General features: G+C 36.3%; 1 protein-coding gene across 2 annotated transcripts; it reads right to left on the bottom strand.

The window, feature by feature from the left end:
* Window positions 1–6,978: 6,978 nt before the first annotated feature.
* On the bottom strand, window positions 6,979–15,609 carry LOC306846288 (uroporphyrinogen decarboxylase-like). 2 transcript variants are annotated; one of them, XM_079379551.1, is made up of 10 exons: window positions 15,463–15,609; window positions 13,287–13,399; window positions 13,072–13,151; window positions 12,927–12,989; window positions 12,643–12,840; window positions 11,519–11,680; window positions 11,251–11,388; window positions 8,737–8,837; window positions 7,852–7,918; window positions 6,979–7,414 (listed from the first exon to the last, which is right to left on the bottom strand). In XM_079379551.1, the coding sequence occupies exons 1-10, from the start codon at window positions 15,483–15,485 to the stop codon at window positions 7,250–7,252; spliced, it is 1,110 nt and encodes a 369-aa protein (XP_079235677.1). In that variant the 5' UTR covers window positions 15,486–15,609; the 3' UTR covers window positions 6,979–7,249. The 2 variants fall into 2 exon arrangements, 1 of the variants encoding a protein (XP_079235677.1); XR_013782053.1 differs by having other exon boundaries at window positions 7,113–7,414; window positions 8,706–8,837.
* Between the last annotated feature and the right edge of the window lie 450 nt (window positions 15,610–16,059).

Genomic DNA, 16,059 nt, shown 5'->3' with positions numbered 1-16,059 from the left:
GTGTAGATGCTAAACCCATTATATGAGACTCTTGCAATAGTAGCATTTACTGCTACCGGGGCTGCAAATAAATTAAATGCGGTTCTTTTGAACTTTCTATTCATCAAAGTATTCTGTAAAATAAATATATTGTGGTCACAGCACAATTCGCCACCTTGGAATTAAAAGGTTCTATCTGCATTCTGAGCAGTTTTGAGAGATTGAGCTTCAAAGTTTTTGCGTTCCGTATACTGTAAATTCTGTAGAACCCTTTTTTTCTAAAAAAAAAAAAAAAAAAGGTCCATAATGTTCACAGCTTCCAAAAGAAACCTCACAATGTAAATAAGCTGTCACAGAATAAGAATGTGAATAACTCAATTTTGACAAAGATGTCTGATAGAACTTTATAATTCCAAGGCCACAAATTTTTAAAACTGATAATTCATATTAGAATAAATGTGACACTGAAGACGAGAGTAATGGCTTTTCCATCACAGGACTAAATTACATCTTAAAATATATCGAAATAGAAAAATTATTTTAAAAACTAGTAAGAAATATACTTTTTATTTTTTTTTAGTGACCAACCCTAAAATCTGAATGGTAGTGTGTGAAAGGGGATCTTTTTTTTTTTTGTACCCCATTTCCCCTGGAGAGAAATGCTGAAAAAAATTAAGAAAACTTGAGCAGAAGTAAGCATTTAAAAATGTATTTTGTTTTAGCTTTGAACACATATGCCACTATAACACACGTCTCCAATTTTGGTGTCATGAGGTCAGAAATATCACTGCAGTTATGCAAAAAAAAAAAAGCTTGATACCACCTCACATCTTGTTCAGACTACATCTCCAACTCTCATCCTGTCTCCTCTTTAGAACCTCAGCGTCTGAATCACAATAAACTCCAGGAAAACCTTGTGTCAGAGTGATCGACTGTGTTAGAGATGCAGTCGACAGGAACAATGCTCTTTGGGCCTGCTTATACAAACTATCCCATCCATCAGGGTCACAGCTGCTGCTCTTCATTGTGTCTTGGACCCAATGCAGCGCCGCGCTCCTGTGAGGACCACTGAGTAAGTGTTTGTCAAGCATGGCAGTGCTGCCGGCTGAAATATGGATGGGGTTGGCTCTGTTAGACACGCTGCAAAGAGAAGGCATTTCCTTAGCTCAGTGCAGAAGTGACACGCCAGGAAAAGAGAGACGAGTAATTGGCATTCCCACCTTGTTGTGAGCTTCCAGCGCGGGCTGAGTCTGTCAGATTGGAGCGAGGAGTAGGTGTTGGGCTTGGTGGGGGAAAACAAGCATTGTTTATAAGTGTAACAATGTTACGGAGGCTTTTCTTTAATTGGAACCCAACCCATCTTGAGACGGGAGATGGAGGACGTCTAAACGTAGTCATGGAGCACACGAGCCTGTCAGGCAACTCTGAGAACGGTTGTGCTTCTGGGCAGGTTTGTGCAGTGAGAGGAAGCTTTGTCCTTTGCACCCTGCATGGCAGGTTCTGCTGTCAGCGTAATCACGTATTGTGTTCATAGGGGAGCTGATTTGCAGAGCTTTGTTCTGCTGCTCTGATTTTCCCAGAATCCCTCTGTAATTGGGGTGTTGGAAGACTGGATGAGGAGGGGTGGGGCAGCTTGGGACTTTTTTTTAGGTGGGAGGTGGGGTGGGCTGAGTGGGAATGGAGCTGAAGTGGATTATGGAAGAAAGAACATATTTTGAGATGAACAGAATAAAGGATCAAGTTGAACAGCTGTGGTATGTGTAACTGGTTACATTTTTTAAAATAACAATTACATTTATTAATCTAAGTTTATGGATGTCTATAAATATTCATTGTTAATTCATGTACACAATACAGTGGTTAATGTAAAATTATACAAATTACTTCCAGTCCTCGAATTTGCTTGGCTGAGCGGAGTTCCAAAAATCTAAAAGTACTGTTTTTGTCTTCAATTTAAGACAGGGAAATAGTGAGAGATTGATAACATTCGGAGAAAATTATGTCAGATTCTCCCACAGCCAGAAACTCCCACTAGTTTTTTTTGTGTTTTGTTATTTGATGCAAAGGTAATACCAAGTAAGCCTATAGTGTTATAAATGCATCAGTAGTTCAACCTTAATTTTATGAAGCTATGAGAATACTTTTTGTGCACAAAGAAAACAAGAATACCATTATTCAAATATTTCTTCTTCCCTGTGTCAGTCTTTGAAGCCGGCGTTTTGACAGAGAACCTGGATTCGCTGCGTCTTGTTTGCAAGCAGAGGAATGAACACACATGCATCATAGTACTCTCCTGAACGAAGATTGACACAGAAGAGAAGAAAATGTTGAATAAAGTTATATTTCTTTTCTTTGCACACAAAAAAGTATTCTCGCAGCCTCATAAAATTAAGGTTGAACCACTGATGTCACATGGACTATTTTAACGATGCCCTTGCTACCTTTCTGGGCCTTGAATGTGGCAGTTGCGTTGCTGTCTATATGCAGGGTCAGAAAGCTCTCGGATTTCATCAAAAATATCTCAATTTGTGTTCCAAAGATCAACAAAAGGTCTTACGGGTTTGGAACGACATGAGGGTGAGTAATTAATGACAGAATTTTCATTTTTGGGTGAACTAACCTTTTAAAGTGAGATTCCATTCTGAGGGGAATGAACATGTTCAGTTCAAATGTCCCTGCGAATGGCACGGGGAATAAGGGAAGAGGAAGTAGAGAGGGAAATTTATCCACCAGTCCTCACTCTCCAGCACTTGAAGAAGATTGAATAAAACAAAGGTGGTGAAAAAAAATTTTTTTTTTTTTTTTTTATAAATCAAGTCATTAAAGGGATAGTTCACCCAAAAATGAAAATTTGTGTCATTAAGCACTCACAAAACCCATAAGACCTTCATTCATCTTCGGAACACAAATTAAAATATTTTGATGAAATCTGAGAGCTTTCTGACCCTCCACAGATAGCAGCGGAACTACCACAAGTTCCAGAAAGGTACCAAGAATGACAAAATAGTCCATGTGACATCAGTGGCTTAACTGTAATTTTATGACGCTACGAGAACGTGGTAGGACCCTTGTTGCTTAAGGGTCAGAAAGCTGAATGAAGGTCTTACGAGTTTGGAACGACATGAGGGTGAGTAGTTAATGACACAATTTTTATTTTTGGGTGCAATATCCCTTTAACAACTGAATAGTTAAACAGATGCACTTGGATGTATTATACACATGTATATTAAAGTATGGTTTACATTTTATTTCCAGAATTATAGCATTACACCTAATATGCACTCCTGTTGTTTCGTCTGTGTGCACATTTTATCAAGTGAAGTAATTTTAACAGCATCCCATGCTCAGAGAGTAGGCAGCGGTAACTGGGGATATAGGGGTAATATGCCATTAGTGGCAACAAACGTTTTTAAGTCGTTGCATTATTCACTCACTCAAGCATTTGGTTCTATACACTGAGTAACACGCATTTGGGAATGTCATTTGAGGGTGAAACATTTCCCCATGCAGATTTTGCATCGAATTAGAGTTGGTCCGCGGGTTTAAGTGACCCCAATAACATGATATTAAGACCCTAAAATTCAAACTTTACCAGGGGAACCGCGCTAAAAACATATGTTACCCTCGGAACACTGTTTTTACCTGTGGACCCACCTCAAAACACGATTGGGCTAGTTTTCAGTAGCAATTGGGTGGGTTTTGTTGTGAAAACCTGGCAACCCTGAAAGAAACCTGCTTTTATTGAAAGTGACTTCTGTGCAAGTTGTGCCTCATACATTGCTTCAAATAATGAACCTTTTTTCCCAACAAAAGTTCACTTACATGATCACACTTTGGTTTTGTTAACATGGCATTGTAAGAAAAGCAGCCTGGAATAAACTAATTTTTAATGATCAATCATTTCGATTTTACAAGTTGGACTGGTGGATACTGACACCAACTTGAAAACAGTCCCCAAAATTTCAAATCAATCTTAGGCCAAGCCCCCCAAAACCCTCCCATCTGATAAAGCAGTGATAGTGCCAGGACCTGACAAATGATGTACAGCCTGCTGTCTTCAGGAACATATTGGATTTTCAGGCCTGCTGATTTGCTGAGAGATTGAGCCCAAATCCCCACTTTCATCCCCCTTGTGCCTTCCTAAAGGAGACCTTGGGGGATTCAGCTTTTTTTTTTTTTTTTAGTGGATTCATTGTCGCAATTAAAAATAATGCCAGGAGCCCCTTGAGGCATCGCAGAATAAGTGTGTGCACGTGTGTGTATGCGCTTGTGCCTCACTAGGAAGAGGGTCCAGCCCCCCAATCACAGCTGTGCTCCATGGACACAAACTAGCGGCGAGCGACAGGGGCTTAAAAATCCAAAAACACTAATCAGCAAATTGATTACAGGACGTTTCTTCTTTCAGCACCTAACACACAATCAAGGCCAGACTGATCCGGCATTGACAACACCGCACACTGGCGGATGAGGGTAAAAGAGGGCTGCAGCTGCCACCATTTCACACTAAATGACCGTATGCGAGTGGGGAAAAACATCCATCATGTTGTTTCAATTTACAGTCTGTGGTTGCTTGTAAAACAGATAGTAAACAACTTTAACCGAAAATGAATTAGTAATCATTCTGTTATGCTAACAAATGACAGATTTGCAAGCTCGTATCAAAACTATGCAGTTTCATATACACAAACGGGGTTCAGAAAGCACTAACACGATTGAAAAATGTATAGTAATTCCAATAAATCCTTGTTTTGAAGTTCAGGGTTCTTCAAAACATCTCGCATACGTCATATCACATGATGTGTTGCTGGGGAATCCCACTCCCACTCTCCCAAAAACAAAAAAACAACTGGATTTAAGGATTTGCTTACCCAGGGTGCTTATTCCTCGTTTGGTATTAAATCCTCTGGGATTAACATTTCTATTACTAAATGTGAAGAGAGACAGTAATCATAGATCAAGAGTGAACCCCCCCACCGAAAGACCTGTGCAAAACAAAGGGAATAGAAAAAAATGTTTGCACGTGATTTAGGTATGTGACACTCTGCTAGGAGAAAGTCCCCTGAGGGGTGTTTGTCTTAAAAGGATCACTCTTTATTTTGCGTCATAAAACATCCATATGTACACACATTCTCGGAGGTTCATTAGCGTCAGTCACAATTCCAGTGAAGACAGTCTCAGCCTAGATGTTACTATGGTACTGTATTAAAAACAAAACTCATACAGCGCATCGGATTTAATCAGATTTTATCCTTCTTCACTTATTCCACATTCTTCAGTGATCGTACAGTGCATCGGCTCTAATGAAAACACATCAATCCAACTGAGAAAGACATGCTTCGACTGAAAATTATATTAAAGATTAGATGGACTGGTGTGGAGCCATTATAAAAAGTAGGTAAAACAGAAAGACGGCCTACATAATCATTGAAATGAGTCGGGACCAGACTTTTGGGCGAATCTCTCAAAAGCCTGTCAGGAAATATCTGGGTCACATTTCACCACAAAATCATTAAGAGGAAAAAAAAATAAAAAATTATATTTTGCATATAGAAAATGAAGCCTACATTTCAGACAATTAAGATATTTGGCATATAGGCAAAATACCCTCATATAGGCAAAATACCCACATTTACCCTCAAATTCTCATTTAGGTTTTACTTTGTTGATATGATTATTATTGTAATACAGTATTTAAAAAAAATGATTTTTTTTTTACTAAAATCAGCATAAATTAAGACTTTAATTTTAAATAATATACATATACAGTATACTTTTTAATTATATATAATTAAAAAATACACTATATGTATATTATTATACACAGTTGAAGTCAAAACTTTACATACACCTTTCAGAATCTGCTAAATGTTAATTATTTTACCAAAATACGAGGGATCATACAAAATGCATGTTATTGTTTATTTAGTACTGACCTGAATAAGATATTTCACATAAAAGATGTTTACATATAGTCCACAAGAGAAAATATGTAAACATCTTTTATGTGAAATATCTTCTTTGTGTGTATTTGAACCCTTTCCAACTATGACAGTGTGGAAAGATGAATCTCAAAATCATACAGTGGACAACTGAGGGACTCATATGCAACTATTACAGAAGGTTCAAACGCTCACTGATGCTCCAGAAGGAAAAACCATGCATTAAAAGCCGGGGCGTGAAAACGTTTTGAATTTGAAGATCAAGGTAAAAAATGTAATTAATTTAATTAATTTGTCTTCTGGAAAACATGCAAGTATCTTCTGTAGCTTCTGAAGGGCAGTACTAAATGAAAAAATATGATATTTAGGCAAAAAAAAAAAAAAATATACACATCTTCATTCTGTTAATTGTGTTAATGCATGGTTTTTCCTTCTGTAATAGTTGCAAAAGAGTCCCTCAGTCATCCTCAGTGTGAAAAGATGGATCTCAAAATCATACAGTCATTGTTGGAAATGGTTCAAATACACAAAAATGCTGGAAAACCAAAGAATTTGTGGGACCTGAAGGATTTTTCTGAAGAACAGCAGACAGTTGAACTGTTCAGGACAAACAAGGACTCATGAGTAACCATCACTAAACAAACAAAAAAAACACCGCTTTGGATCGTTCAGGTAACAACACAGTATTAAGAATCAAGTGTATGTAAACTTTTGAACGGGGTCATTTTTATAAATTCAACTATTATTTTCTCTTGTGGACTATATGTAAACATCTTTTATGTGAAATAACTTATTCAGGTCAGTACTAAATAAACAATAACATGCATTTTGTATGATCCCTCGTATTTTGGTAAAATAATTAACATTTTGCAGATTCTGAAAGGTGTATGTAAAGTTTTGACTTCAACTGTATGTGTGTGTCCCACTATATATATATATATATATATATATATATATATATATATATATATATATATATATATATATATATATATATATATATATATATATATATATGCATCTTTTGTATCTGAACTCTTCATATAGTTCTGTTTTTGTTCTCACATTATGGTAGTGTAAATGGGAAACTTTTTGCATTAAGGTAATGAGAATTTTGGAGGGAAATGTGAAATGTATGTTCTTAATGGTCCTTTTTCTTTAAGCACAAAATATTTTCTTATTTCTTTTACTTTTGGAGTGAAATATAACTGGACATTTGTGGACAGGTTTTGAGAGAGGTTCACCTTGTAACATATCTAATGCTATAGCGCTGCACACCAGCAGTTGTTGTTTCTCCTGTGCTTCAGGTCTTCTGATGGAAAAGTAGCGTCTTATTTGCGGTTGAGGAGCTGGCGAGAGTGGGTGTGAACAGCCTCTACGAACGCGCCCACATTTTCTGGGTCCATATCAGGGTACAGGCCGTGACCCAGATTAGCGATGTAGCCCTTGGTGCCAAAGCCCTCCAACATCCTCCTCACGATCTCTGATATGCGCTCCTGATCACACATAAATGAAGAGAAGTGTTTGGGTTGGATATCATACATCAGGTCAAAATCTATGAGCTATGGTTTTTCAAACACCCCCATAACTTCTGATATGATGGAAAATATGATATGGTGGAAAAAATGTATTTCGGAGGCATTGAGACAATGCTACGAAAGCCATGCTTGTAATGAACGAGCAATGGAAGCCAAAGACGGCTCTGTGTGGAAAACAGCTGCTCTTCAGGCCCATATTTCCAGCAGGGCCTAAAATTTGTAAAAACAAAATGGCCTCTTTATTTTGAAATGGACTAACCAGAAGAAAAGTAATACGTCTGAAGCACAAAACACTTCTATACAACGTAGACTAAACTGAAGTGATGCAGAGAACTGCTTGGGTTTCAAAGGATACATGATTCTGTTGCGAGTTGTTTTGATGTTTCTTTCCTCACCTTTGTGGCGTATAGAGCACAGGGATCCATGTTGCCTTGCAAACTAACTTTTCCTCCAGTCCTGATACTGAAAAACGCAAAGAAATAGTCAAACATCACAATACACTCACACCAGCCAAAGGTTTGAACAGTTTCTCACGATCTTAAAAAAAATGAGCTAAAAGTTACTTTAAATAAAATTGTGGTTCTGTATGGACCTCTTTACAAAACTAGATTTTGAATCAATTAACTTTTTATTTAGAAAAGGATTAATTGAACCAGATAGTGTAAGAAGAGCAGACACTATTTGAATGGGAGTGTTAAATAAAAAACAAAAAAGCTATTTAATTTGTTTAAGATAGCAACTACATAATTCCAATAATTCAATTCTTTGATGGCTCTTATTTAAAATGTATTTTAAATGATATATGAAATGTATAAAGAATAGTTGTTTGTCCAAATCTTTTGACTAGTACTATATGTACATACACACAGTGCCTTAATGGACTATTCAGACTCAACCAAACCCTTTCATTCTAATCCATTAGAAATCCTATATTGACATTTGGCCGTCTCTGATATTTCTGTATTTGAAATCTATAAACTGGAGTGTTTTTCATCTGTATTATATATTTTTATTATTTGATTGTACTATTTCAGTAGTATTATTATTTGATTAGATTTTTTTTTGTACAGCACTGTGGTCAATTATTAGTATTGTGTGTATTATGTGCTTTATAAATAAATAGGAACTGATTTGGAGGTGGTAGTAGAATCGTGCTGTAAAAGTATTTTCATCAGCAGATTTGGGCTTATTTTTATTCAAAGAAAGAATGGATGGTGCAAATACATACACTGAAATCAGAAAAACTCACACCAAAACTGCATCACATCTCAGTGACTGACCGTGCTGAACGTGGATCTATGGTCCAGTCGAGACCCACCACTTCATAACCAGACTCAGAGAGGTCCTCAAGCCCATAATGACCATCTTTGGCAAAAACAATCTGAACACGAAACAGAAAAGTCAAAAGTTACAGAGGAGCTGTGGGATCACTGAAGGAGATTCTCAGTGGAAACTTTCAAAAGAGATGCCTGCAAGAAAACCTGACCTGATACTGACAACTAATGGCAAATCATGTTATTACAAGTGTGCATAGAGTAACACTGCTGGTTTCTGGATACTTGCGCTCAAAAAGAAAACTTTAGCACTATTTAATCATTTTCATTATTAATTCAATAAAACTATAATCTTTAGCAGCTAAATAGTTGGTTTAAATTTTAATATGAATACATGGAAATATATCAATTAATGTATTATGGCATTTCTAACTAACTATTGTTATTCATATACACATACAGGCAGGTACATCTAAAAAAATTTGAATATCGTGAAAAAGTGAAACTTTCCTATATTCTAGATTAATTACATGTAAAGTAAAACACTTCAAAAGTTTTTTTGTTTTAATTGATGATTACAGCTTACAGCTCAAGAAAGTCAAAAATCAGTATCTCAAAATATTAGAATATTTACATTTGAGTTTCAATTAATGACCATCCCTACAATATAAATTCCGGGTATCTCTTGTTCTTTGAAACCACAATAATGAGGAAGACTGCTGACGTGGCAATGATCCAGAAGATGAACATTGGCGCCCTCCACAAAGAGGCTAAGTCACAGAGGGTCATTACTGAAAGGTATGGCTGTTTACAGAGTGCTGTATCAAAGCATATTAAATGCAAAATTGACTGGAAGAAATTGGGTAGGAAAAGGTGCATAAGCAACAGGGATGACTTCAAGCTTGAGAATACTGTCAAGCAAAGCGGATTCAAACACTTGTGAGAGCTTCACAAGGAGTGGACTGAAGCTGGAGTCAATGCATCAAGAGTCACCACGCTCAGACATCTTCAGGAAAAGGGCTACCAAGCCACTTGTGAACCAGAGACAACGTCAGAAGCGTCTTACCTGGGCTGTGGAGAAAAAGAACTGGACTGTTGCTCAGTGGTCCAAAGTCCTCTTTTCAGATGAAACAAAATTTTGCATTTCATTTGGAAATCAAGGTCTCAGAGTCTGGAGGAAGAGTGGAGAGGCACAGAATCCATGTTGCTTGAAGTCCAGTGTGAAGTTTCCACAGTCAGTGATGATTTGGGCTGTCATGTCATCTGCTGGTGTTGGTCCACTGTGTTTTCTGAAGTCCACAGTCAACGCAGCCATCTACCAGGAAATTTTAGAGCACTTCATGCTTCCTTCTGCTGACAAGCTTTATGGAGATGCTGATGTCATTTTCCAGCAGGACTTGGCACCTGCCCACACTGCCAAAGATACCAAACGCTGGTTCAATGACCATGGTGTTACTGTGCTTGATTGGCCAGCAAACTCACCTGACCTGAACCCCATAGAGAATCTATAGGCTATAGTCAAGAGGAAGATGAGAGACAACAGACCCAACAATGCAGATGACCTGAAGGCCGCTATCAAAGCAACCTTGGCTTCCATTACACCTGAGCAGTGCCACAGGCTGATTGCCTCCATGCCACGCCGCATTGATGCAGTAATTCATGCAATAGGAGGCTTAACCAAGTATTGAGTGCATAGAAATGAACATACTTTTCAGAAGCCTGACATTTCTGTTTAAAATATCCTTTTTTTATTGATCTTATGTAATATTCAAATTTTCTGAGACACTGAATTTTGGGATTTCATTATCTGCAAGCCATAATCATCAAAATTTCAAGAAATAAAAGCTTGACATTTCACTCCGTGTATAATGAATCTATATAATATTTGAGTTTCACTTTCTGAAATGAGCGACCAAAAATATTGACCTTTTTCATGATATTCTAATTTTTTTAGATGTACCTGTATGTATGTATGCATGTATATATATATATAAATATCACTGTGGTTTCACAGTCCCTTGTTTTCAGCAGTCTTAAAGATAAATTAAGAAATTGCAGCATTTCTCATCCCTAGTAAAAAGTAATATATTTCAAATACATTTATTTTATACTAAGTATAGTTCAAATCTATTAATATATTTACTTTTTACTACATATTTAGATAACTTGAGAATTAAAAAAAATATAATTAAACTTTACTTGGCATATTACTTGTGCACAATGCACTTTTCTTAATATTAAGTCTAAAATTTGTTTGTCTCTTTTGATGAGGATTGTATGATCTTTGAATAATATCAGATTTTAAATGCAAAATATTTAAAGTGTCCCTGAAGTACACTTGCAATAGTCCCACTTTACGAAGATAAGAAAAAATATTTAAAATACATGTTACTGACATCTTTGGATGAATCACTTATGTTGCTGTTTTCCACATTTCAATCACATATTAATAAAATTAAGTGTTACTTAGTAAATCATGGTTAAACCTAAAGAGAGACAAAAATGTCAAACTCTATTTACCATAGGCACATTGTCCAAACCAGATTCTTTGATCTTGTCTTTAACACGGTGAACTATGTCTCTCAGATATGGCAGAGAAAACTCTTTAAACTCCACTGGGCCCAAACAACCAGTATGAGACTCGAAAACCTGCAGAGCCTAAAGGAAAGACAAGACAAAGAAATTAGTGAAAACTGACTGTATATTACATACATTCTGTGTCCATAAACTTTACAGAACATCTAAATAGTGCTATAGATTTTTAAACCGTTCTCCTCCGCGATCTCACCTGAGCTCCAGCTTTCACCTGCCCGAGAAGATACTCCACTATGACGTCTGTTAGCTGGCTCAGGAGTTTGTGGCTGGCCTCTGGATACCTGTAGAGCCAGCGTTTTGCCTTTGAGTGTGTCGTGGAGCCTCCTCCTTCAATCATGTAGGACATTAGAGTCCACTGCCATTCATGAGAGACACAACAGATGATGATGGAGACCATTAATGTCCATTACCATTCAAAAGTTTTTTGTTTTTTAAAAAGTTTCTTATGCTCACCAAGGCTGCATTTATTTGATAAAACAGTAAAAACTGAAAAAATTGTGAAATTATTACAATTCAAAATAGCCGTTTAATATTTTAATATATATCAAAATATAATTGATTCCTGTGATGACATCTGAATGTTCAGCTGTCATTACTCCAGTCTTCACTGTCACATGAGTCTTCAGAAATTATTATAATTTGCTGCTCAAAAAACATTTCTTACTTCATGGTACTAATGTGAACACGAATCAAAGACTGGAACGGAAACGAAGAAATTGTTGAATGAACTGGTAATTTTTGTATTCTTTGCGCACAAAAAGTATTTTTGTAGCTTCATAAAATTAAGGTTGAACCACTGATGTCACATGGACTATTTTAATAACGTCCGTAGGGTCAGAAAGCTCTCAGATTTCATCAAAAATATCTTAATTTGTGGTCCAAAGATGAACGAAGGTCTTACGGGTTTGGAACAACATGAGGGTGGATAATTAATGACAATTTTTATTTTGGGTGAACTATGCCTTTATTATCTTTGTGGAAATATTCTTTGATAAATATAAAGTTTAGCATTTATTTGATCTAATTTAACGCATCCTTGCTGAATAAAAGTATTTATTTATTTTAAAATAAATAAATGAAAACCTTACTAAACCTAAACTTTTGAATGGTAGTGTCTGTAGCTCAGATGAACAATATGCAGTTTGCAGGAGTTTAAGTCATTAATTTAGCAAAACAAACAAGTAGTTACTGTCAAACTTCTACACATTTCTATTCAGTTTCCAATAGAAATACTAAACAATTGATCTTGTTATTTGTTATCCCCAAACATCTTTAAGCATCTCTAGTCATGTGAGGACTGTTGCTTGGTTTTCTCACCGGAGCTCCAGTGAAGCCGATGAGAGGAACTTTTCCCTCTATTCTGTGTCGTGTCAGTGTGATGGCTTTAAAAACGTAGTTGAGTTCAGACGACACGTCCACTTTAGTCTTTAGTCTCTGCAGATCTTCAGGCTCCTTCAGTGGTTCTGGGAATGTGGGGCCTTTTCCTGGACTCATCTGAACCTCCATTCCCATGGCCTGCTCATACACATTTTAGATATAAATATACATAATATTCTTTGGTAATTCAGTAAGTTAGAGGTCAAACTATGACCCTCATTCACCTGAGGGACCACCAAGATGTCAGAGAAGATGATGGCAGCATCAAATGGGAATCGTCTGAGTGGCTAAAACAGAAAATTGAGACAGTGTTAAAACTCATTATGTTATAAGAAGCAGGTAAGAATGAAGGTGCTCAGTGGTGCTGACCTGTAGTGTAAGCTCACAGCAAGCTTCAGGGGAACGGCATGTCTCAAAAAAATCCTTCCCTGCCCTCGATTCCCTGAACTCTGTTAATAGAGCCACAGATACACTAGATGGTAAATACACTGCAGTGCATATACTCAATAAAAAAGAACAGCTTCATGGTAAACGATCACATTAAGCACAGGCGGTACTCATCAGCACATAAGATCGGTACGTACCTGGCAGATAGCGGCCAGCCTGTCTCATACACCACACTGGAATGTGCTCAATCTCTTCTCCTCGAGCGGCTCTCAGGAATGTGTCGTTCTTCAGCTCTGGAAAGTCTTTGGGGCTGGGATGGAAAACAGCCATCAAAATATCTCAATAACTCACACATACCCTTTCACTCATTTTTTAAAACACTACAGTGGAATTCATGCATCATTTGTACTCAGATGCCCCTCCCTTTGGTTGAGATGATCAGATTTCACAGATGTGTTAAGCAGCAAGTGAGGGGAGTAGATAAGGGCTTTTGAGATCAGGGACTAACGGTTTACTTTCTTCACAGCTTGATAAGCATTTGTGTAGAGAGTGCCACAAAAAACACACCCTATTGTCTACATTACAAAGCCATGCATATAAACACTAGCATTCAAATGTTTGTGGTCAGTGTTTTTTTTTTTTGTTTTGTTTTTTTTAATAATTTAATACTTTTATTCAGGAGGATGACCAAAACAGTGTATATTTTCACATTGTTGTAAAAAAAAAAAAAAAAAATCTATTTCAAATAAATACTTTTCATAAGTCTATTCTTCAAAGAATCTGTAAAAAGGTTTCCACAAAAACATTTAGCAGCATAACTGTTTTCAACTGCGATGATAAAAATGTTTTGAACCGCAGTGTCTTGACTTGATTTAAAGGGATAGTTCACCCAAAAATGAAAATTCTGTCATCATTTACTCACCCTCTAGTAGTTCCAAACCTGTATGAATGTCTTTGTTCTACAGAACACAAAGGAAGATATTCTGAAGAATGTGGGGCACATTGACTTCCATAGTATTTTTTTTCCTACTATGGAAGTCAATAGTGCCCCAAAACAGCCTGGTTACAAACTTTCTTCAAAATATCTTTTAGAACAAAGAAATTCATACAGGTTTGGAACTACTTGAGGGTGAGTAAATGATGACAGAATTTTCATTTTAGGGTGAACTATCCCTTTAAATTTATTGCCTAAATTTAAATTTATTCAGCTATTTCATGGCAAACAAAGATTATACATTAGAAAAACAACACAGTAGTACACAATACAAAAATTAAATAAAGCAATTATAAAACAAAGTTTTGAAATAAAATTATATAACAGCTTCTTTAAATGTACTTTTGAAAGAAACTGTAAAAGTTCTTCTGTGTCCATCTTATAAAACAAGTCCTAAAGAGATTGTACTGATAATAACCTTGGTATCATGACAATTAACATAAATAGACAATCGAGTATAAGTGCTAAAAAAACATGAAATATTAATGATACAGGGTGATAACCTGTATTCCAATTCATTATAGTATTATCAATACTTAGTTGCTCTTTGGTTATTAAATAATAGATTATATTTTGTGAATTATTTAAAGACATTTATAAGTAATATTATTATTGCAATTATTTTTTCTTTTTTTAATCTGACATTTGAATACTTAACTTAGACAGCTAACGTTAATTTAAGGATATGAGTTTCCCACAGTTTACAGTTACTAAACTGCATAACATTATATTCAATAAACATGCTACAGTTAGTCCAAAATGCAGCGGCTAGAGTTCTTACCAGGTCAAGAAAATATGACCATATTACCCCAATTTTACAGTCTCTGCACTGGCTACCTATTCAGTTCCGTATCATTTACAAAATATTATTACTTGCCTATAAGGCCCTAGCTCCTGCATAACGTTACCTAACTCGTCTTCTACCACGCTACAATCCAACCCGCTCCCTAAGGTTTCTCTGTTGATTAACATCCCGTGGTAACTAGGAATTACAGAAGCTTCAGTCTGGATCCAAGAGGATCAGAGGATGCCAATGCTCAGACAACATACAGAATTACCAAATTTTGCCATAAGTTGAATATATTAAGCTTCTGCAGTATATACATATATTGTGGAAACTTAATTTCCTGTAGCGCTGCTTTGCAACGATTTGTATCGTAAAAAGCGCTGTACAAATAAACTTGAATTGAATAACATTATGCAACATGCTACTTTTTCTCACACTAGCTACTTTGTATTACCTGCCTGTAAACGAAAGTATTCGCAATTCCAGAATTATTTGATCTGGTCAGTGAGCTGATCTGGTTCTACAACAACACGTACAGGCCTAAAGAAATCATTATAACACGCCAATCAGCATTCATTCATCTTTCACTTACAGACTCAGGCTGTCTTTATCCATTATTACCAGCGTCAAAGAGCTTGAATAAGAGTTTGCAGGATTGACAAGCTGTTTTACTCTCTCTGCCTGACACTGTGTTGTAACAAATGAACAACGTCACGCCTCCAATCTGAAGGGCGCGGACATCTTGAAATGGTCACATGACCATAAATGGGCGGGGCGGACATCTTGAAATGGTCACATGACGATAAATGGGCGGGGAATTAAAGGGATAGTTCATCCAAAAAATGAAAACTCTTATAATTTACTCACCATCAAGCTGTTACAAACCTCCATTAATTTATTTCTTCTGTTGAACACAAAAGCATACGCATACATACATATACGTAGAATATATATATATATATATATATAATTATTACTATTATTATTGTTTTTTTAATTTAGGTGACCAAACAGTTTCTGGTCCCTATTTTTGATTTTTTTTCCACACCATGGCTCAGTGATAGCTGCTTCAGTGGCTACCAGTTTGGTTACCCACATTCTTCAAAATGTCTACTTTTCTGTTCAACATAAGAAATAAACTCATACAGGTTTGGAACAACATGAGAGTAAATGATCACAGAATTGTTAT

This window comes from Barbus barbus (genome assembly GCF_936440315.1).
Source record: "Barbus barbus genome assembly, chromosome: 26".
Lineage (NCBI taxonomy): Eukaryota > Metazoa > Chordata > Actinopteri > Cypriniformes > Cyprinidae > Barbus > Barbus barbus.
Note: the sequence above shows the minus strand (reverse complement) of the source record. Positions and strands in the feature narration are given on the sequence as shown.

Bases quoted from the DNA above. Each gene is read 5' to 3' on its own strand.
- LOC306846288 (XM_079379551.1), bottom strand. From the start codon at position 15,485: ATGGATAAAGACAGCCTGAGTCT. The intron at 11,389-11,518 runs GTGAGATCGCGG...TCTTTCCTTTAG, and splicing joins AGGTGAAAGCTGGAGCTCAG to GCTCTGCAGGTTTTCGAGTC. The intron at 8,838-11,250 runs GTAAATAGAGTT...TTTCGTGTTCAG, and splicing joins GTTTGGACAATGTGCCTATG to ATTGTTTTTGCCAAAGATGG.